The following is a 24,722-nucleotide window of genomic DNA, read 5'->3' as shown; positions in this document are numbered from 1 at the left end:
TGCTGCAATCTTGTTTTCTGACAGACTCTCAGCTCCCCACTGTTTTTCTCCATTACTTTCGCCACCCTCTTCTGTATGTTCACCAGATTCTTCAGCAAAAGTATCTTCACTTCCGGAGTTTTCAGAAGAAGGAACAGAAAGGCAGTCTGAATCATTTTCACCAGTATTCTGTTTAGCTTTTTCTTTTCTGACAGCAACATTTATGTGACGTTGGATAGTTCCCTAGGATGGTGCTTTCTAACCCCCTGTTGTATTTTAAATAAGCTGTTTCATATCTGGCCTAACAAACATAGAAAGTGCCAATTTGTCTTTAAACAGAAATATATAGCAGAGCTTCCACAGAGAAGTTTGTTTCGATCGATTAGAGCTAATGAATGGTCGTATGTATGCTCTTCTTATTCTGGATTTCACTAATTCATTGTCCTCTGTGTCACTTGCTTTGCTATCGGCAGCTTTCTCTAGGGCATCATCCTGACCTTATATATATATATATATATATATATATATATATATATATATATATATATATATATATATATATATATATATATATATATATATATATATATATATATATATATATATTTTTTTTGAGTTGGTTTGGGTTAGTTATTTACTGCACCAGCCACATATACTTCATTTTTGTGCACATCAATTATATCCTTCCTTTTAAGATGGTATAGAAATATCGTGGAAGAGACTCCCTTAGCCTTTAGAGACACTTTGCAGAAGTTGCACCTGACAATTTCTGAGATTCGTTTTTTCACATGGGATACCCAGAGAGATAGCTTTGAAGTTTTACTTGGAACGTCCAAGTCGTCATCAAAAGATAACATCATGCTTTTCTTAGCACGAAGGTAGATTTTAGGATTTTTCACAGATTTAGAAGCACCTTCCAGTAGACTACCATTATAAAAAATTGCAACTCCACCCAAATATCTGACCTCTTTCACCTCACTGGCATAACTAGAGAGAAAGGGACGAATTGCCTCCTGAGCAGGTTTGTAGGCACAATAAGCCAAGAAAATATGTCTGCTTATAAACGCAAAATGACATATCCCAACTACGGTTTCATAACAACTTAGACCATTTGAAGCACAATATTAATTTTTACGGGAATTTGCTTGTCTATAATTGGTATTTATGAGACAGATACGTGAAATAATTCACCGCTTAGTGTTATTTTTTTTTATTTCTTGTCTTGTATGGTAAAAAATAATGTGTTCACCGGAAGATTGATATCCTACTAAATGAGAAAAGTATATCAGCATTTTATAAGAATTTGGCCCTTCCGGAAAGCAGCTAGTTTCGACTCTAGGCTTTTCCTTGAAAGGATTTCTATTGATTTTATTCAGGGATGATTTCAGTAACATGAGAAAAAGTATATTTGGCTATCTTGTTATGTTGATGCAATAAAGATTTGCTAGCAAAAACATATATTTCTACTGGACAAGACTTCAATACATATACATTGCTCTCTGACTAAGCATTTAAGAGAATTTGCAAATTAATAATCAGTATTTATCATGTATAGGTCAGCATGGTAATCGTAGCAAGTCAATGTTATTTAGCAGCATAAATTCCATAAAAACAGTTGAATTAAAGTTCTCGCGGCTAAAGGTGCAAATTACTACCCATGTAATGTAGGAGACACGGGCCCTATCCCTACCAATAGAACCAGGATATACAATAATAAGTGGTTTGTTTGTGTCCTGCTTTTCCTGGACAGTAACTGCGCAACTTTCCTGCTCAATTGATGGAATAATGTACTGGAAGCACTACGTCACTTTAGTGGAATTAATTAAAAAAAACTTTCCGAAAAATAAGTTTTTCAAAGAAAAGTAAAGGCCATTTTAAACTTAAGCTCAGGAAATACAAATACCTGTTAAAATTCAAACTCAAAATGGCCAGAAATTACTGTTAAAGAATAAATAAAATCCAAAACGAACAGAAATAAAATAAACAATTATAGTAAAAAACACACAACAAGTAATAATATAAATGAATAAATAGATCTTAAAGCGAGTAATACTTAGATTGAATATGAAAATCAAGCTTAAAACGAAAAAAAATAGTTTGCTATTAAAGTATAAATGAAACTTGAAACGAAGAGAAATTAAATAAACAATCAATGCGAACAAACATACAATATATATTAATGTAAATGAATAAATAACTCTTAAAACAAGTAAAACTTAAATTGAATATGCAAATCACGTTTGAATCGAATAAAAATAACTTGAACAGTCTTGGAAAGTATAAACAAAATCAAATTGATTATTAAATATATAATGATATTAATTGTGGAAAGATCCATCAGTTCAAGATTTTTTTTTCACTGTAATTTTTATTTTCCTTTTCAATGCTGTAAGAACTGGAAAAGAAAAAATTTGTAATATACGATTAATTCATTTTCAGTGAAGCACTAATGACGCAGAAGGCTTTGGGTTTTTACAGTTAAAGAAGGGGGCAGTATCCAACTTTTGTTTGTAGTGAAACTATATTTGTCTTGACCTATCTTGGAAACAACTAATAAATTAAACTGAATATTTTATGCATAATGATATTAATTGCTGAAAGCTCATCAGTTCAAAATTTTACTGTAATTTTAATATTTATCTTCAATATTAAGAACAAAAGAAAACATTTGTAATATAATTCGTTTTCAGTAAAGCGCCAATGACGCAGTAGGTTTTAGGCTTCTGCAGTGAGGCGATACCCAAACTCTTGTTTGTAGTTATTTTTATTCGATTCAAACTTGATTTCCATATTCAATTTAAGTTTTACTCGTTTTAAGAGTCATTTATTAATTTACGTTAATATATATTGTATCTTTGTTCGCATTAATTGTTTATTTAATTTCTGTTCCTTTTTAAGCTTCATTTATACTTTAAAAGCAAACTATTTTTTTTTCGTTTTAAGCTTGATTTTGATATTCAATATAAGCATTACTCGCTTTAAGATCTATTTATTCATTTATGTTATTACTTGTTGTATGTTTTTTGCTATGATTGTTTATTTAATTTCTGTTCGTTTTGGGTTTTATTTATTCTTTAATAGTAATTTCTGGCCATTTTGAGTTTGAATTTTAACAGGTATTTGTATCTCCTGAGGTTAAGTTTAAAATGGCCTTTACTTTTCTTTGAAAAACTTATTTTTCGGAATGTTTTTTTTAATTAATTTTTGTTAGTTTTTGATTGCAAAAAGTTTTAAGTTTTTATGACATGGGGGGGGGGGTTGCTTACTGTCTGATTATTCTTAACTTTAAAAAACGGATCTAGAACTTTCAATTGAAATCGAATGAGGCTTTTTTCAAAGTCTATACGATTACTTCTTTGATAAAAACTTTATATATGAACAATAGACAGCTTGCATAAGTTGTGAACAGCGATTGACAACAATGAATGGATTGAAAAAATAGCAAGTTTAATTAGCACAATCTTGCGTTAATTAAGTAAATTACATTACTTTAGACTACGTTTGGGGAGGGGGGCGCCCCCCTCGCCCCTCCCCTGGATCCGCCACTGCCTTACACTCTCTGTTTCTTTCCTTCTTGGGGAGGAGAGCAGATGCCTAATAGGTGTGTGTTACTACCAAAACATTCTAACTCTCATTGGGTCTTCAGGTATAAACATAATTATTTCAAAGGAAGGGGCGGGGAAAAAGGGCGTGGGGGGGGGTTATTTGCCATTCGATCAATTCTGACTCTTAAGAGCTGGACTAGAACTTCCAATTTCCAATCAAATGACCCCTCTCTGAAGTTTATACGAGAATCCCTTCCTGCCCTGGGGGGTTTTGTCGACGCCAGAGTTTTGTTACTTAACCTTTCAACTATTTTTAACCAAATGGTATTTTTAATCCTTGCATATAAAGCAGCTCTGGGGGGGAAATAATAAAAATATTGAAGCTATATAAGATTTATTCATTTATTTATGTTTGCACCGGTTATCTTCATGTTTGTAAGATAGTTAATTTCTGTTCGTTCGGGGTTTTAGGTTTCTGTAGTGAGGCGCTACCGAAACACTTGTTTGTAGTTATTTTATTCGATTCAAACTATGTTTAATATAATGGCTGTCTCAAAATTTTGATTGGATGTCTTTTGGGAAAATGTGGGCGTGAGAGGGGAGTTAGTTGCCCTCAAATCACTTTTGACTGTTGAATGGGCACTAGCCCTTTGAATTTCCAATCGAATGAGCCTTTTTTGAAGTTTCTACGACACCACCCTCTATAAAAACCTTATATGCCCCCAGGGTATAACTTAAAACCCTTGCCTTGAGGTTTGTGGGGGAGTGTCCTCCCCAAAAACATATTTTCTATCTGAAAATCAACTACGCGGAACAAAACGGCTATATCATAATTTTGATTGGATGTGTTTGGGGGAATGATGGGTTTGGGGGGGGGGGTTTGCTAGTTGCCGTCCAATCACTTTCGACTATTAAAAAGGACACTATCCCTTTGAATTTCCAATCGAATGAGCCTTTTTTGAAGTTTCTACGACAACGCCTTCTATAAAAACTTTATATGCCCCCAGGGCATAACTTAAAACCCTTGCCCTAAGGATTGTGGGGGAGTGTCCTCCTCAAAACATAATTTCTATCTGGTAATCAACTACGCTGAACAAAATAGATATCTCTAAGTTTTGATTGGATGTGTTTGTGAGACGGATGGATGTGGGGGGGGGGCTAGATATCCTCAAGTGCCTTTCGACCATTGAAACGAGCACTAGCTCTTTGAATTTCTAATCGAATGAGCCTTTTTTTGAAGTATCCTCGACAGCGCCTTTTATAAACACCTTATATGCCCCCAGGGCATAACTTAAAACCCTTGCCCTGAGGGTTTTGGGGGATTGTCCTCCTCAAAAATATATTTTCTATCTGAAAATCATCTACGCTGAACAACATGTCTATCTAAAAATTTTGATTGGATGTTTGTGGGGGACTGATGGGCGTGGGGGGGGGGCTAGTTGCCCTCCAATCACTGTTGACTATTAAAAAGGGCACTATCCCTTTGAATTTCCAATTGAATGAGCTATTTTTTGAGTTTCAAAGCCCAAGACTTCTGTAAAAACCTTATATACCCCCATTGTATAACTTAAAGCCCTTGCCCTAAGGGTTGTGGGGGAGTGTTCTCCTCAAAAGTATAATTTCAATCTGGAAATCAACTACGCTGAACAAAATGGCTATCTCAAAATTTTGATTGGATGTGTTTGGCGGACTGATGGGCGTGGGGGGGGGGCTAGTTGCCCTCCAATCATTTTTTACTATTAAAAAGTGCACTAGAACTCTCGATTTCCAATCGAATGAGCCCCCTTTGAAGCTTCTACGACGACTCCTTCCATATAAAGTGCCTCTGAAAAAAAAATAATAAATAATAATAAAACATTAGAGCCGTATGGCCTTTACTATAGGCAACGCTACAGAGTTGCCTCTGATTAAATTGTACCTTTACCGTCCTAACATTCAGAGGCGGATCTAAAGTAAAATCTCTGGCGAGGCCTAATGTGACAAGGCCACCAATAAGCAAAATCTTGGGGGGACCCAATGTGACAAAGGTACCAATAATTGACGAAATTGACAGATTCATTCTAAACAAAGGAGGGAAAAAAGAAAAAAATAAGGAATGAGGGTGCCAGAAAAAAATCTTGGAGGAAGAGCGGGGTCCCCCTTGGATTCGCCACTGCTAACACTTGAGCAAATACCTACTATCATGTGACTCCTAGTCCCTAATTATGCCTAGCTGAAACAATCAAGGAGCACTATCTGATACGTTTGACAGACTGAGTTCCCTCATTTTACTTACGTTCCAATTCTAGAAATCGCAATGAGGCATAACCACGCTTCTTAACAATTTCAAATTTTGATTTAAAAATCAATTTGTTATTTCAAAATTCTCAAATATCACATTCTCGTATCACTAAAATAAAATCAGAAACAGAAGAAAAACAGGTAGGAAAAAAACAGAAACAGGACGAAATAGCTATTATAAAAACAGAAACAGAACAGAACAGGTATATAAAAAACAGGTCATCGGTTTCTCTTCTGTTTCTGTTTTTTTTGCATGAACAGAACAGAAACAGGTACTTTAAAAACATAACAGAAACAGTAAACAGAAACAGTGCCCATGCTTAATATCGAAACGTAAAAACTGTTTTTTCCCATTTTGACTGTGTTCTATTTAAACGTTAAAATGCTCCAATGTTCGAACTCCTGAGATTCCTCACAGTCTTAGCTTTTCCAAATGGCTAATAGAAACTTGACCTTTCTTTCAATGGTTGATTAACCCCAGAACAGAAGCATTTTACATCCTAGTCGCCAAGGTAGTTGATCCTATTGTCCGGACGTAAGTGAACATAATTGAGGTTGAATTTGAACAAGTTTAACTTGTTCAAGTTCGGCTTTCGTTTAAACTTGAACAAGTTAAACTTGTTCGAACTCAACCTCAGTAGAAAGGGGGGTGCCAGTCCGAACCCCACACCATATATGGGCATAGAGTCCCTAGGGAGATGGTTTTCTCACTGAGAATGAAAAAACAGAATTTTTCTCACTTGAAAAAACAGGAATTTTCTCACTTTTATGGATGTTTCTTGGACGGTTATGTGTGTTGGCCAATTTATTTGATATTTTTCATGGATGTCAACATCAATTTATGTCTGTTGCATGGTTTTTGTCAGTGAGAATGGAAAAACAGGAATTTTCTCAATTTGATGGATGTTTTCAGGGTTATTGAGTCAAACGGGGACCAGAGTCAGTGACACTTCTTACGAATGTTATGATCCATGGATTAAGAAACATGATCACGTGTTTCCTTCTCAGCCAATCAGAGAGTCGGTTTACATATTAGCGGCGCAGAGAATATGAGGAAAGGATTTTTGCTATAGTTGTTTTATTAGTCTGTGAATAGAATTCAAAGGAGTGAGAAGAACAGTTTTGACTTTACTCATTTGGATATATCTTTATGCGTGTTGTTGATGAGTGGAATGTTTACCCTATTAAAAGTAGATAGTGGAGTTGATGATAATAATACAAGAGCACCAAACATTGCGGTGGAAATCACGAGAGGATCATAGCTTTTTCTGGAATGGGATGAAGCAGATGTAAGATATGTAATATCCTTGAGCAAATTGAAAATGGAGGATCAATTAAGTTTCGCTGCAAAAGTTGATATATCATATGTGAATAGACTTCAATGTGCTTTAAGTGCATTGGTGAAACATATTGAAGACAATAAACTCTATCGCTAATTGTACATGCATAGTATTATTGTTGTTGTTGTAATTATTCCATAAAATTGTTTCGAAATCGAAAATGTTCCCTTTTCTTTTCTGGTCAGGACTGACGAATCAGGGTCAGTCTAGAGTCAACAGTCGGAGTGAAAGGATTGAAAAATGAATAAATTTGAGAAAGAGAGAATTAGATCAAATCTAGTGTTTATGGAAAAACATTTGATTTTGGATGATGATTTTCTCACTTTGATGGATGTTTCTTGGATGGTTATAAGTAACACATGACACATGACATGTGACACGTGACACATGACACATGACACATGACACGTGACACATGACACAACACATGACACGTGACACATGACACATGACACAACACATGAGACATGACACATGACACGAAACATGACACATGACAAATGACGAATGACACATGACATAAGAATGACGTAATCACCTAGGACAAATGGATTTCTGAGAAATTGATTACATAATCGGTAGAACCCTATCAGGAGGTCGTGACAGGGGTCCATATATGGACATAAAATGACTTAATTGACTAGGACAGTTGGATATCTGATAAATTAATTCCATAATCAGTATAACCCTATCAGGAGTTCGTGATGGGGGTCAATATATGGTCATAGAATGACGTAATCGACTAGGACAGTTGGATATCTTAGAAATTGATTACATAATCGGTAGAACCATATCAGGAGGTCATGACGGGAGTCCATATATGGGCATTGAATGACGTAATCGACTAGGACATGACACAACACATGACACGTGACACGTGACACATGACACAACACATGAGACATGACATGAAACATGACAAATGACGAATGACACATGACATAAGAATGACGTAATCGACTAGGACAAAAGGATTTCTGAGAAATTGATTACATAATCGGTAGAACCATATCAGGAGGTCGTGACGGGGGTCCATATATGGACATAGAATGACGTAATCGACTAGGACAGTTGGATATCTGAGAAATTGATTATATAATCGTTAGAACCATATTAGGAGGTCATGACGGGAGTCCATATATGGGCATTGAATGACGTAATCGACTAGGACAGTTGGAATATTTCAGTAGTGGTTTATCGTGGTTCTCTTGAACCACGATAACGAGGTTCTCATTCTCTTGATTTTTCAAAGTTCATTTTGGATTTCTTTCATTGAAATGCAAGAGTTGGAATATTTCAGTTGTGTTTTGACGTGTTTTACGTTGTCACAGTTACATTCTCTTGATTTTTCAAAGTTCATTGTGGATTTATTTTGTTGAAATGCAAGAGTTGGAATATTTCAGTAGTGTTTTGTTCTGCTTTACCTTGTCACAGTTACATTCTCTTAATTTTTCAAAGTTCAGTTTTGGACTTCTTTCGTAGAAATGCAAGAGTTGGATTATTTCAGTAGTGTTTTGTTGTGGTTTACCTTGTCACAGTTACATTCTCTTGATTTTTCAAAGTATATTTTGAATTTCTTTCATTGAAATGCAAGAGTTGGAATATTCCAGTAGTGTCTCGTTGTGGTTTACCTTGTTATAGTTAGATTCTCTTAATTTTTCAAAGTTCATTTTGGATTTCATTCGTTGAAATGTAAGAGTTGGAATATTTCAGTGGTGTATTGCCGTGGTTTACCTTGTCACAGTTACATTCTCTTGATTTTTCAAAGTTCGTTTTGAATTTCTTTCGTTGAAATGCAAGAGTTGGAATTTTTAAGTAGTGTTTTGTCGTGGTTTACCATGTCATAGTTAAATTCTCTTAATTTTTCAAATTTCATTTTTAATTTCTTTCGTTGAAATGCAAGAGGTAGATTATTTCAGTAGTGTTTTGTCGTGGTTTACCTTGTCACAGTTACATTTTCTTGATTTTTCAAAGTTCATTTTAAATTTCTTACGTTGAAATGCAAAAGTTAGAATATTTCAGTAGTGTTTTTTTGAGGTTTAACTTATCACAGTTACATTCTCTTAATTTTTCAAAGTTCATTTTTAATTTCTATCATTGAAATGCAAGAGTTGGAATATTTCAGTAGTGTTTTGTCTTGGTTTACCTTGTCAGAGTTACATTCTATTGATTTTTCAAAAGATTATTTTGTTTTTCTTTTGTTGAAATGCAATAGTTGGAATATTTCAATAGTGTTTTGTTGTGGTTTAGCTATTCACACTTAAATTCTCTTAATTTTTAATAGCTCATTTCGAATTTCTTTCATTGAAATGCAAGATTTGGAATATTTAAGTAGTGTTTTGTTGTGCTTTACCTCCTCATAGTTACATTCTAGTAATTTTTCCAAGTATATTTTGGATTTATTTCGATGAAATGCAAGAGTTGGAATATTTCAATAGTGTTTTGTTGTGGTTTACCTAGTCACAGTTACATTCTCTTAATTTTTCAAAGTTCATTTTGAATTTCTTTTTTTGAAATGCAAGAGTTGGAATATTTAAGTAGTGTTTTGTCATTGTTTACCTTGTCTCATTTACATTATCTTGATTTTTCATAGTTCATTTTGAATTTCTTTCATTGAAATGCAAGAGTTTGTATATTTCAGTTGTGTTTAGTCATGATTTACCATGTCACAGCTAAATTCTCTTGATTTTTCAAAGTTCATTTTGAATTTCTTTTGAAGAAATGCAAGAGATGGAATATTTAAATAGTGTTTTTTAGTGGTTTAACTTGTAACAGATAAATTCTATTGACTTTCCAAATTTCATTTTTAACTTATTTCATTGAAATGAAAGATTTGTAATATTTAAGTAGTGTCTCGTCGTGTTTTACCTTGTTACAGTTACATTCTCTTGATTTTTCAAAGTTCATTTTGAATTTCTTTCGTTGAAATGCAAGAGTTGGAATATTTCAGTAGTGTTTTGTCGTGCTTTACCATGTCACAGTTACATTCTATTAATTTTTCAAAGTTCATTTTGGATTTCTTTCGTTGAAATGCAAGAGTTGGAATAATTCAGTAGTGTTTTGTCATGGTTTACCTTGTCACAGTTACATTCTCTTGATTTTTTAAAGTTCATTTTGAATTTCTATCGTTGAAATGCAAGAGCTGGAATATTTCAGTAGTGTTTTGTCATGGTTTACCTTGTCACAGTTACATTTTTCTTGATTTTTCAAAGTTCATTTTAAATTTCTTACGTTGAAATGCAAGAGTTGGAATATTTCAGTAATGTTTTGTTGCGGTTTACCTTGTCACAGTTACATTCTCTTAATTTTTCAAAGTTCATTTTTAATTTCTATCATTGAAATGCAAGATTTGGAATATTTCAGTTGTGTTTTGTCATGGTTTACCTTGTCACAGTTACATTCTCTTTGTTTTTCAAAAGATCATTTTGGTTTTCTTTCGTTGAAATGGAAGAGTTGGAATATTTCAGTAGTATTTTGATGTGGTTTATCTTGTCAGAGTTACATTCTCTTGATATTTAAAAGATCATTTTGGTTTTCTTTCGTTGAAATGCAAGAGTCGGAATATTTCAGTAGTGTTTTGTTGTGGTTTACCTTGTCACACTTACATTCTCTTAATTTTTCAAAGTATATTTTGGATTTCTTTCGTTGAAATGCAAGAGTTGGAATATTTTACTAGTGTTTTGTTATGGTTTACCTAGTCACAGTTACTTTCTCTTAATTTTTCAATGTTAGTTTCGAATTTCTTTTATTCAACTGAAAGACTTGGAATATTTCAGTAGCGTTTTGTCATGGTTTACATTTTCACAGATACATTCTATTGATTTTTCAAAGTTCATTTTGAATTTCTCTCATTGAATTGCAAGAGTTGGAATATTTCAGTAGTGTTTTGTCGTGGTTTACCTTGTCACAGTTACATTCTCTTAATTTTTCAAAGTTTATTTTGAATTTCTTTCGTTGAAATGTAAGAGTTGGAATATTTCAGTAGTGTTAAGTCATGGTTTACCTTGTCACAGATACATTCTCTTGATTTTTCAAAGTTCTTTTCGAATTTCTTTCAATGAAATGTAAGAGTTTGAATATTTCAGTAGTGTTTTGTTTTGCTTTACCTTGTTACAGTTTCATTCTCTTGATTTTTCAAATTTCATTTGAATTTATTACATTGTAATGCAAGAGTTGGATTATTTCAGCAGATTTTTGTTGTGCTTTACCTTGTCACAGTTACATTCTCTTGATTTTTCAAGATTCATTTTGAATTTCTTTCGTTGAAATGTAAGAGTTGGAATATTTCAGTAGTGTTTTGTCATGGTTTGCCTTGTCACATTTACATTCACTTAATTTTTCATAATTCGTTTTAAGTTTCCTTCATTTGAATGTAAGATTTGGAATATGTCAGTAGTGTCTTGTAGTGGTTACTTTGTCACAGATACATTCTATTGATTTTTAAATGTTCAATTGAATTTATTACATTTTAATTCAAGATTTTGATTATTTCAGTAGTGTTTTGTCGTTGTTTACCATGTCATAGTTACATTCCCTTGATTTTTGAAAGCTGATTTTCAATTTCCTTCGTGAAATGCAAGAGTTGGAATATTTCAGTAGTGTTTTGTCATGGTTTACCTTGTCACAGTTACATTGTCTTGATTTTTCAAAGTTCATTCTGAATTTCTATCATTGAAATGGAAGAGTTGGAATATTTCATTAGTGTTTTGTTGTGGTTTACCTTCTCACATTTATATTCTCTTGATTATTCAAAGTTCATTTTGAATTTCTGTCATTGAATTGCAAGAGTTGGAATATTTCAGTAGTGTTTTGTCGTGGTTTACCTTGTCACAGTTACATTTTCAGGATTTTTCAAAGTTCATTTTGTATTTCTTTAGTTGAAATGCAATAGTTGGAATATTTCAGTAGGGTTTTGTCATGTTTTACCTTGTCACAGTTACATTTTCTGGATTTTTCAAAGTTCATTTCGGTTTTCTTTCATTGAAATGCAAGAGTTGGAATATTTCAGTAGTGTTTTGTCGTGGTTTACCTTGTCACAGTTACATTCTCTTAATTTTTCAAAATTCATTTTAGATTTCTTTCATTGAAATGAAAGAGTGGGAATATTTCAGTAGTGTTTTGTCGTGGTTTACTTTGTTACACTTACATTCTCATGATTTTTCAAAGTTCATTTTGGATTTCTTACATTGAAATGCAAGAGTTGGAATATTTCAGTAATGTTTTGTTGTGGTTTACTTTGTTACACTTACATTCTCATGATTTTTCAAAGTTCATTTTGGATTTCTTTCATTGAAATGCAAGAGTTGGAATATTTCAGTAGTGTTTTGTCGTGGTTTACCTCGTCATACTTACATTCTCTTGATTTTTCAAAGTTCATTTTGAATTTCTATCGTTGAAATGCAAGAGTTGGAATATTTCAGTAGTGTTTTGTCGTGGTTTACCTTGTCACAGTTACATTTTTTGATTTTTCAAAGTTCATTTTGGATTTCTTTCGTTGAAATGCAATAGTTGGAATATTTAAGTAGAGTTTTGTTGTGGTTTACCTTGTCACAGTTAGAATTTCTTGATTTTTCAAAGTTCATTTAGTTTTTCTTTCATTGAAATGCAAGAGTTGGAATATTTCAGTAGTGTTTTGTCGTGGTTTACCTTGTCACAGTTAATTTCGCTTGATTTTTCAAAGTTGATTTTGGATTTCTTTTGTTGAAATGCAAGAGTTGGAATATTTCAGAAGCGTTTCGTTGTGGTTTACCTTGTCACAGTTATATTCTCTTGATTTTTCACAGTTCATTTTGGATTTCTTCCATTGAAATGCAAGAGTTTGAATATTTCAGTAATGTTTTGTTGTGGTTTACTTTGTCATACTTACATTCTCATGATTTTTCAAAGTTCATTTTGGATTTCTTTCATTGAAATGCAAGAGTTGGAATATTTCAGTAGTGTTTTGTCGTGGTTTACCTTGTCATACTTACATTCTCTTGATTTTTCAAAGTTCATTTTGGATTTCTTTCATTGAAATGCAAGAGTTTGGATATTTCAGTAGTTTTTTGTTGTGGTTTACCTTGTGACACTTACATTTTCTTTATTTTTCAAAGTTCATTTTGGATTTTTTTCATTGAAATGTAAGAGTTGGAATATTTCAGTAGTGTTTTGTCGTGGTTTACCTTATCACAGTTACATTCTTTGATTTTTCAAAGTTCATTTTGGATTTCTTTCGTTGAAATGCAAGGGTTGAATTATTTCAGTAGTGTTTTGTCGTGGTTTACCATGTCACAGTTACATTCTCTTGATTTTTCAAAGTTCATTTTGGATTTCTTTCGTTGAAATGCAAGAGTTGGAATATTTCAGTAGTGTTTTGTCATGCTGTACCTTTGTCACAGTTACATTCTCTTAATTTTTCAAAGTTCAGTTTGAATTTCTTTCGTTGAAATGCAAGAGTTGGAATATTTCAGTAGTGTTTTGTCGTGGTTTACCTTGTCAAAGTTATATTCTCTTGATTTTTCAAAGTTCATTTTGAATTTCTTTCGTTGAAATGCAAGAGTTGGAATATTTCAGTAGTGTTTGGTTGTGCTTTACCTTGTCACACTTAAAGTTTCTTTATTTTTCAAAGTTCATTTTCGAATTCTTTCATTGAATTTCAAGAGTTTGATTATTTAATTAGTTTTTTCGTGGTTTACCTTGTCAGAGTTACATTTTCTTGATTTTTCAACGTTGGTTTTTTATTTCATTCATTGACATGCAAAATTTGGAATATTTCAGTTGTATTTGGTTGTGGTTTACCTTGTCACACTTACATTTTCTTAACTTTTCAAAGTTAGTTTTGAATTTCTGACATTGAAATGCAAGACTTGGAATATTTCAGTAATGTTTGTTTGTGGTTTAGCTTGTGACAGCTACATTCTCTTGATTTTTCAAAGTTCCTTTTGGATTTCTTTCATTGAAATGCAAGAGTTGGAATATATCAGTAGTGTTTTCTCGTGGTTTACCTTACCACACTTACATTCTCTTGATTTTTCAAAGTTAATTTTGAATTTCAATCGTTGAAATGCAAGAGTTGGAATATTTCAGTAGTGTTTTGCCGTGGTTTACTTTGCCAAAGTTATTTTTTCTTTATTTTTCAAAGTTCATTTTTGATTTTTTTCATTGAATTGTACGATCTGGAATATGTCAGTAGTGTTTTGACGTAGTTTACTTTGTCACAGTTGCATTCTCTTTATTTTTCAAAGTTCATTGTTGATTTCTTTCGTTGATATACATTTCTGTTGGGCTTTATCTTGACACAGTTACATTTTTTTGATTTTTGTTAGGCTAGGTTAGGTTATGCTAGATCAAGTTAGGTTAGGTTAAGTTAGGTTAGGTTAGCCTACGTACGCGCGCGTACGTAGGCAAACCCAACCTAACTTAACCTAACCTAACTTGATCTAGCCTAACCTAACCTAACCTAACAAAAATCAAGAAAATGTAACTGTGTCAAGGTAAAGCACAACAAAAAATATTTCAAGGAAAGAAATCCAAAATGAACTTTGAAAAATCAAGAAAATGTAACAGTGACTTGGTAAACCACGTCAAAACACTACTGAAATATTCCAACTCTTGTATTTCAACAAAAGAAATCAAAGAAGAACTTTCAAAAATCAAGAGAATGTAACTTTGACATTGTAAACCATGACAAAACACTACTGAAATATTCCAACTCTTGCATTTCAATGAAAGAAAACCAAAATGATCTTTGAAAAATTAATAGAATGTAACTCTGACAAGGTAAGCCATGACACGAAAGAGATTCAAAATGAACTTTGAAAAATCAAGAGAATGTAACTGTGACAAGGTAAACCAAGACAAAACACCACTGAAATATTCCAACTCTTGCATTTCAACGAAGGAAATCGAAAATAAACTTTGAAAAATCAAGGGAATTTAACTGTGACATTTTAAACCACTACAAAACACTACTGAAATAATCAAACTCTTGCATTACAATTTAAGAAATTCAATTGAACTTTGAAAAATCAATAGAATGTAACTGTGACAAAGTAAACCACGACAAAACACTACTGACATATTACAACTCTTACATTTCAATGAAAGAAATTTGAAATGAAATTTGAAAACTCAATAGAATGTATATGTGACAAGATAAACCATGACAAAACACTAGTGAAATATTCCAACTCTTGCAATGCAACTAAAGAAATTAAAAATAAATCTTTAAAAATCAAGAGAATGTAGCTGTGACAAGGTAAAGCACAACAAAACACTGCTGAAATAATCCAACTCCTGCATTAAAAAGCAAAAAATTCAAATGAACTTTGAAACATCAAGAGAATGTAACTTTGACAAGATAAAGTAAAACAAAACACTACTGAAATATTCAAACTTTTTATTTTCAATTAAAGAAATTCGAAATGAACTTTGAAAAATCAAGAGAATGTATCTGTGACAAGTTAAACCATGACAAAACACTACTGAAATATTCCAACTCTTACATTTCAACGAAAGAAATTCAAAATGAACTTTGAAAAATTAAGAGAATGCAACTGTGACAAGGTAAACCACGACAAAACACTACTGAAATATTCCAACTCTTGCATTTCAATGAAAGGAATTCAAAATGAACTATGAAAAATCATGAGAATGTAACTGTGACAAGGTAAACCAAGACAAAACACTATTGAAATATTCCAAGTCTTGCAGTTGAACGAAAGAAATTTGAAACTAACATTGAAAAATTAAGAGAAACTAACTTTGACTAGGTAAACCATAACAAAACACAAGTGAAATATTTCAACTCTTGAATTTCAGCTACAGAACTACAAAATGAACTTTGAAAAATCAATAGAATCTAACTGTGACATGGTAAAGCACAACATAACACTAGTTTAATATCCCGGATCCTGCATTTCAACGAAAGAAATACAAAATAAACTTTGAATAATAAAGAGAATATAACTGTGACAAGGCAATTCACGACAAAACCCTACTGAAATATTCCAACTCTTGCATTTGAACAAAAGAAAACCAAACTGATCTTTGAAAAATCAAGAGAATGTAACTTTGACAAGGTAAACTACAACAAGATACTACTGAAATATTCCAACTCTTGCATTTCAACGATAGAAATTAAAAATGAACTTTGAAAAATTAAGAGAATGTAACTATGACAGGGTAAACCGCAACAAAACATTACTGAAATATTCCAACTCTTGCATTTCAACGTAAGAAATTCAAAATGAACTTTGAAAAATCAAGAGAATGTATCTGTGACAAGGTAAACCATGACAAAACACTACTGAAATAGTCCAACTCTTGCATTTCAACGATAGAAATCAAAAATGAACTTTGAAAAATCAAGAGAATGTAACTGTGATAAGGTAAACCACGACAAAATACTACTGAAATAATCCAACTCTTTTATTTCAATGAAAGAAATTCAAAATGAAATTTGAAAAATTAATAGAATGTAAATGTGACATGGTAAAACATGACAAAACTCTAATAATATATTCCAACTCTTGCATTTCAATGAAAGAAATTCAAAATGAATTTTGAAAAATCAAGAGAATGTAACCGTGACAAGGTAAACCACAACAAAATACTACGGAAATATTCCAAGTCTTGTATTTCAACGAAAGAAATCCAAAATAAACTTTGAAAAATCAAGAGAATGTATCTGTGACAAGGTAAACCATGACAAAACACTACTGAAATAATCCAACTCTTGCATTTCAACGAAAGAAATCCAAAATGAACTTTGAAAAATTAATAGAATGTAACTGTGACAAGGTAAGCCATGACACGAAAGAGATTCAAAATGAACTTTGAAAAATCAAGAGAATGTAACTGTGACAAGGTAAACCACGACAAAACACTACTGAAATATTCCAACTCTTGCATTTCAACGAAGCAAATCGAAAATGAACTTTGAAAAATCGACAGAATGTAACTGTGACATGGTAAACCACGATAAACCACTACTGAAATATTCCAACTGTCCTAGTCGATTACATCATTCAATGCCCATATATGGACTCCCGTCATGACCTCCTGATATGGTTCTACCGATTATGTAATCAATTTCTCAGATATCCAACTGTCCTAGTCGATTACGTCATTCTATGCCCATATATGGACCCCTGTCATGATCTCCTGATTGGGTTCTACCGAATATGTAATCAATTTCTCAGAAAATCCATTTGTCCTAGTTGATTACGTCATTCTTATGTCATGTGTCATGTGTCATTCGTCATGTGTCATGTGTCACGTGTCATGTGTTGTGTCATGTCCTAGTCGATTACGTCATTCAATGCCCATATATGGACTCCCGTCATGACCTCCTGATATGGTTCTACCGATTATGGAGTTAATTTCTCAGATATGCAACTGTCCTAGTCAATTAAGTCATTCTATGCCCATATATGGACCACCGTTATGACCTTCTGATATGGTTTTACCGATTATGTAATCAATTTCTCAGAAAATCCATTTGTCCCGGTTGATTACGTCATTCTCATGTCATGTGTCATTCGTCATTTGTCATGTGTCATGTGTCATGTGTCATGTCTCATGTGCTGTGTCATGTGTCACGTGTCACGTGTCATGTGTTGTGTCATGTGCCATGTGCCATGTGTCATGTGTTACTTATAACCATCCAAGAAACATCCATCAAAGTGAGAAAATCATCATCCAAAATCAAATGTTTTTCCATAAACACTAGATTTGATCTAATTCTCTCTGTCTTAAATTCATCAATTTTTCAATCCTTTCCCTCTGACTGCTCACTATAGAATGAGCACGATTCGTTGGCCCTGAACCTAAAAGAGAGGCAATATTTTTGATTTAGAACAATTGTATTTAGTAATTGCAACAACAATATCAATACTAAGTATGGGCAAAGTGCGATAGAGTTTATTGTCTTCGATATGCTTCAGTAATACACTTAAAGAACATTGAAGTATATTCACATAGGATATATCAACTTTAGCAGCGAAACTTTATTGGTCTTTCGTTTTCAATTTTCTCAAGGATATTACATATCTTGCATATACTGCATCCCATTCCAGAAAAAGTTGTAATCCTCTCGTGATTTCCACCACAATGTTTGGTGCTCTTGTATTATTACCAACAAGTCCACTATCAACTTCTAAGATGGTAAAAATTCCAATCATCATCAAAACGCAAATATATATATCCAAATGAGTAAAGTCAAAACTGTTCATTTCACTCCTTTGAATTCTATTCACAGACTAATAAAACAACTATAGCAAAAATCCTTTCCTCATATTCTCCGCGCCGCTAATATGTAAACCGACTCTCTGATTGCCTGAGAATGAAACACGTGATCATGTTTCTTAATCCATGGTTCATAACATTCGTAAGAAGTGTCACTGACTCTGGTCCCCATTTGACTCAATAGTCCTTAAAACATCCATGCAATTGAGAAAGTTCCTGTTTTTTTATTCTCACTGACAAAAACTATGAAACAGACATAAATTGATGTTGACATCCATTAAAAACATCAAATAAATTGACCAACACTCATAACCGTCCAAGAAACATCCATAAAAGTGAGAAAATTCCTGTTTTTTCAAGTGAGAAAAATTCTGTTTTTTCATTCTCAGTGAGAAAACCATCTCCCTAGGGACTCTATGCCCATATATGGTGTGGGGTTCGGACTGGCACCCCCCTTTCTACTAACCTCAACTATGCTCGACTACGTTCGGACGATACGGTAAACTAACTAGACTACTAGGATGTAAAATGCTTTCGTTCTGGGGCTGATGGACCATTGGGAGAAGGGTGAAATTTCGATTAGCCATTTGGAAAAGCTAAAACTGTAAGGAAACTCAGGAAATTGAATATTGGAACACATTAAAGATTAAGAAGAACAGTTGAACATGGACATGGATGACCCTATCTCTATTCTAGAGAAGAAAAGATATGATAAAAAAGTTCACTTTTTTCTAAAGAAAATAAAAGATATTATTAAAGTTAAAAAGGAACAAGCATTGCACTTAGAAAAACAGATAAGCTATATTCCCTTCGCCATTTTGTTAGCTTGAATAATTCAAGACTTAGATTTATCAGACCTGTATTAGCATTTTCCAATAGATTTTTCACAAATCTAGAAAAACCATAAAGAGCTATTTACCGGCTTTTTGTAAACTCATAGTCAGGACACATTTTTCAAAAGTGACACGACAAAAAATAAAGCTTTTACAGCAGGGCGAAAAAAAATATTTCAGCATTTTATTTTATTACAATTTATAAAAAGAACGTAGATGTGAGGGATAGCTTTTAAATAAGCCACCAAAGATCTCTTTAAGACCTCGCGATAGCCTGCTAGCCTTGGAAAAAAAAACGAAAAAAAGGGAGATACATAATTGATACTATGATTGATACTAGGAGATACTATGAAAAAAAAGCCATTTTCTTTGATTTTCCAGATGGGCGGCTAAAAGATTCCAGAGTAAGGATTTATACGATGATGATTCCAGCGGTGCTTTTCCCCATCATTTTCGAGAAGTTTTAAGCTCGTTTTACAAAATTCTCAGAAATTCTTTTTTATAATAAACTTCTACGAATGAGTCAAACCTATATAATAGTACCGATATAATGACCTTGAAATTAAAAAATTTCTCACAAGATAATTTTTATAATCACCATGAAATGAAACTTTTTCCCCCGAGATAGTTGTTTTTTAATTACAACTACTGCTTCTGTTGATGAAAGTAAAAAAACAAAAACGATTGTAGCTATTACTGCAACCGTTAAACATACTTTGAGGTTCTAAACTCATCAGTAGCGCCCAGCCGGTCGCTAATCAGTAGCGCCAGCCAGTCATTAAAGGCGTAATTAGCAAATAGACGAGTAATTAAATAGAAACCAAAGAACTGATCGTGTTTCGTTCAACAAAAAAAGCAATTCAATTAAAGATTTAACCACTTAAAATTGTGTAGTAAAAATGTAGTTAAACATTCAAAAGTGCCGCTAAAATTATGCTCTTTTTATGACTTATCACATTACACTGAAAATATCGGTTTCGCTCATGTAACTTTCGAAATAAAACCTCTGTGATATGAGCCTTAGTATTTCACTTCACCTTTAATATTCCACTCTGTTTTTAAAAACAAGAGACAGTACCTTATATCAGGTCAAAGAATTGAATTTGCGTGTATATCCCAATGAAAGGCATGGATCTCAATAAGAGAGGATATTCTGGTATCACTTTAAATAAAAGGAGCTTTCCTTCAGCTAACAGAAAAGTATACAGTTCGTTACTCAATATTCCATATCAGGCAGCGAAAGTTTGCTTAGAAATCAATGCTTTTGTTTGCAGTTTGATTGGAAAGAGTCTGGTTTTACAGTTCTTATATTGAAAAGAATGTTGTCTTTAGAAAGAGCCTTTCTAATTCTGACAATTGGAGCGTAAACAAATCGATTGCAGAAATGTCAGAAATATTGAGTTGTATAGAAAGTCTGAGCATATTGAATTCTCCTGTCTGGTACTCAATACAGCAAACCGTACACTGGCTACCCAAAATCAATTTATGCGCATTCTAGAGGACTTGAATTATATCCACTTTATATTGCAGCCAGCCCTTCCACGTCAAGTTAGTTTGTTGAAAATCCAAAGTCGGACAATATACGTAAAATCGGCCTTCCCAATTACTGTGGCCAATATGGGAGAACTACAGATGACGTGATTTTTAAAATAAATTATCGTATCACAAGAAGCAATGTACATCAGAACAGAAATATAGAAAGCGAAAAGTATGGATAATGATTACCAAAAGGATGTATTTTTCGCATCTTCAGATACTGAAGGAAATAAGTCGATTATTCCCTTCAGTAATAACTGAGGGGGAAACATCGGAGAGTAATTTGGTTAGAGTATAATACATATCACGGGTGTCCAGAAGGCAGAGGAATAGGAGATCTTCCTCTTGCCACAAAAAAACTCTGAACACATAAAGTGTAAAATTTAATACTATTGGAAACAAATACGGCCCTTCGCTGACAGAATACATTTTTAATACCCCTCCCTCTCTCCATGGAATGACTTCTACAAGAAGCCTTCAGCAGGATAAAATGCGTTTGCTTCTATTTTACGTAATTGCCGTCATCTAGAATGGCAGCTTATTTTTTTTAATTTAATAATAGAATTGAAAAGCAACTGAAAACTTGCATGTCTAAATTATTTTAAAATAATACCAATTTGTTTCAGCAACTAAATTCAGTGTGAGACAAAAATCGCAACTTAATTGAACGTCAACTAGTATTTTGGCTGTGATAATTAAAATTGCGACATATGCCATTTTGGTTGAAAATGAGTTACAGATATGCCATGGATAAATTAAGCACGAGGAATCGAATGGTTGAGTCAGAATTGTCCTATCTTGTACCGTTACGAAGATAAACAGAGATATAAGTCTTAAAGTGGCGTATGTATTTTTTTTATCAGGTCTTGCTGCAATTCTGAATGACAGGAGAGGATTGTCTTATGGGGCTATAACATGGGGACCTGGCATTTGTCTCCTTTTTTTGTCAAGGAAAAAGGAGACATACACCATAAAATGGAATAATTTTGAATTCGCTCGGAATACTTGAATTTAATTTATACCACCGAAAAGAGCATAAAAAGTTGGTCTAGAATATGTTCCCATTATCCCCATTAGCCTCATCTTTCGGAGCGACCACAGCCGACAAACATTTTTTCCGTTTTTTTTTTTTTGGCTCTCCTGAAAAGTTACAAAAATGGCCCATGTCACATTTTTAATTACCAAAGCCAATTTCGTCCGAATGAAACTAACTACAAGGGCAGATATAAAGGTTCAAGCCCTGAACAAGATACGAATAAATACAGCGATTTCTGTTTAAAATATAGCAAATAGTATCAAATAAGGAATTCCAGTTTTGATCTTCTTATACGTCACGTTAAGATTAGGATGTTAAAGAACGTTGTTCCAATATTTTAGAAATTGTTGTTATTGGGAAATTATTTGAAATTTACCGGCTTCAGCAGCGAGTCCAGTTTCCTCAACTCTGGAGACAATGCAACCCAGTTCATCCTGTCTATCGGCGTTCTCAACAAGCTCCGCTTCAACACTAAATCCCCATCGATGCTCCAAGCTTGTTCTTGTCAACTCAACTTGGTAAAGTGCTTTGGCACATATTTCTACTATTTCATGACTTGGGACCTAGAACAAAGAGGAATAATTATCGTCAGGGAGGACTGTACGAGTTGGAAGAAAAAGGCAATTTCAGGAGATTTTGACCTGCTGAAAGCTAAGAGAGTTTTCAAGTTTTCAAACAACACTAAACCTAGAGCTAGAACAGAACTCGCATATATCTGTGACACAACAGACACGATTCAAACAATTCCCTGAAAACATATATAATACACTCTCAAATTCTATGCATAATAAGTATGGCAAACTCCATACGCAGAACTTAATGCAAGCAAGAGGCACGCAAATCCATTACAGAAGAGGGAGAGAGACAGGCTGGCCGCCACCCTGAAAAACCAAAATACCCAAAAGTCAACGTCCTGTGATATTAAGAAGTTTCGTGACATTTTTCGAAAAGAATAAAAAAATACACGCCCTTGGAGTACCCCATCAATACATGTATGGCATCACCGACTCTTCGTCTATTATCCCTTCTCCGCTCTCTCGGGCCTTCTGCCTACGCAGTTGAAGGGAAAACATTGCCGAGTATCGGTACCACAGATTAGCTTTAAATTAGATCATCTAATTGTAAAGGAGACTCTGATCACCGCAGTGCTCTATTACATGAGTGGAAGGATACATGAACAAAAAGATAAACAGACAGACAGAAGAACATTTGAATAAATATGTATTTTACGGTTCTAAGCGTTTACTGCCTCCCCCCGGCGACTACCACACCGGGAAAATGCCCCCCCGCGGAAAATTCCCCCGGTAAATACACCCCCCCCCCCCGTGGAAAATAAGGCTTTCTAAATTTGAGAATTTTATTTGAGTTTAATGTTTTTAATTTCCGTAGGGGGGAAGGAATTTTGGTACTTTTGTATAATGTGCCACTCACTCAAGTTTTTGCTGTGTAAAATTCGAGAAGACATCGGTTTTTTTGTTAGTTTCTTCGTTACTTTAGAAATAAATTTGGGCTATAGATTTGCACATTAGGAGGGGGGAGTAAAGTACAGCGGGTCTGCATGCAAAATGTGTTTGGTGCAAATATTCTGCATATTAGATAGATAGATAGATAAGTGTAGTTTAAAGCCAAATATACGGCCATGAACACAGTAAAATAACATAAATGGAAGGCACAAATAACATATAGCCTACTTTGATGAGCGATCATCTAAAACACTTAAATGAAACACTACATCAGCCTAATAATAGTACTTAATCCTTGGAAAAACGGTCATTGAAAAAAAAACACTTAACACTTGGTAAAAACATTTCATTACATTTATTTTATACTGGGATTTTTTTTTATTTATTTATTTTTTTAGTTAACTGAATTTCCAGATACCTCGCTATTCTTCTGTAACTTTGTAGTGGCTATATACATAGAAAGAACTGTTTTCTGACTTTAAACTGTCCCAATAATTTACCCCCCTCCCCTTATGTGCAAATATATAGCCCAAATTATATATTTCCCATATATTCTGTCACTTGTCTTTGTCTTGTCTCGCGATAAGCTAAAAAAAACTAACGAAGAAACCGGTTTGTCCTAGAGTTTTACACAACGTAAGCTCCTTCCCCCCACGGAAATTAAAAAAATGAAACTCAAATAAAATTCTGAAATTTGGAAAGCCTTATTTTCCACGGGGGAGGGGAGGATTTTCCAGGGGGGGGTATTTACCGGGGGGGGGGGGTATTTTCCACGGTAGGGGGTATTTTGCCAAGGGGGCGGGGGTATTTTTCGCGTGGGGGGGTGTATTTTCCTCGGGTTTTACACAGCGTAAACTCCTTCCCCTAACGGAAATTAAAAAAATAAAACTCAAATAAATTCTCAAATTTGGAAAGCCTTATTTTCCACAGGGGTATTTTCAGGAGGGGGGGGGGTAAACACCGGCCGCCGTATTTTACATGCAACAGCTTTCACATACAACAACTGTATACTACTTTTCCTTTTTCGAGACAGCTTTCTGAAGTTCACTTCGGTCTCCTTGAGGCTACAACATCATATGCATAATTATTTTGGATTGTTTTGCTATTCAAAATACTATACTTTTTGGGAATTCTTTACTGTGAGGTTTCAAAACTGCACTTGAGACGTCAGACGAAGACAATGGAAACTGTCATATCATGGTTGCACCAGTAGCGAAACTTTAAAAAACGGAATTTTGATAGACAATTGATACATCAAAAGAATTGGCTTTTTATACTGATGTTAAATATATGAAATTTATTAGTTTAATGTTAACCATCAAAAGCCAGGAGCCTGAGGAAATTTGCCTGATTGCCGAAAAAGGCGGCAAACATACTCCAAAAGTAAAGTAATCTTATTAAAAATCACACATACAGTTTATCAGAGAACCCGACTATAGAGTTTTCAAGCTCATATCTTTAAAAATGTGGAATTTTTCATTTTT

General features: G+C 33.6%; 1 protein-coding gene across 1 annotated transcript in view; it reads right to left on the bottom strand.

The window, feature by feature from the left end:
• sif (guanine nucleotide exchange factor still life) overlaps positions 1-24,722 on the bottom strand; it is a 285,383-nt gene that overhangs the window by 2,788 nt on the left and 257,873 nt on the right. Inside the window, exon 15 of the mRNA XM_089106536.1 lies at positions 22,152-22,338. Coding sequence (XP_088962662.1) covers positions 22,152-22,338 — 187 coding nt within the window. The remainder of the gene's footprint in view (positions 1-22,151; positions 22,339-24,722) is intronic.

This window comes from Artemia sp. Qi Xiang Cuo, chromosome 2, assembly GCF_049724085.1.
Source record: "Artemia sp. Qi Xiang Cuo chromosome 2, ASM4972408v1, whole genome shotgun sequence".
Taxonomy (NCBI): domain Eukaryota; kingdom Metazoa; phylum Arthropoda; class Branchiopoda; order Anostraca; family Artemiidae; genus Artemia; species Artemia sp. Qi Xiang Cuo.
This window is presented reverse-complemented; position numbering and strand designations above follow the sequence as displayed.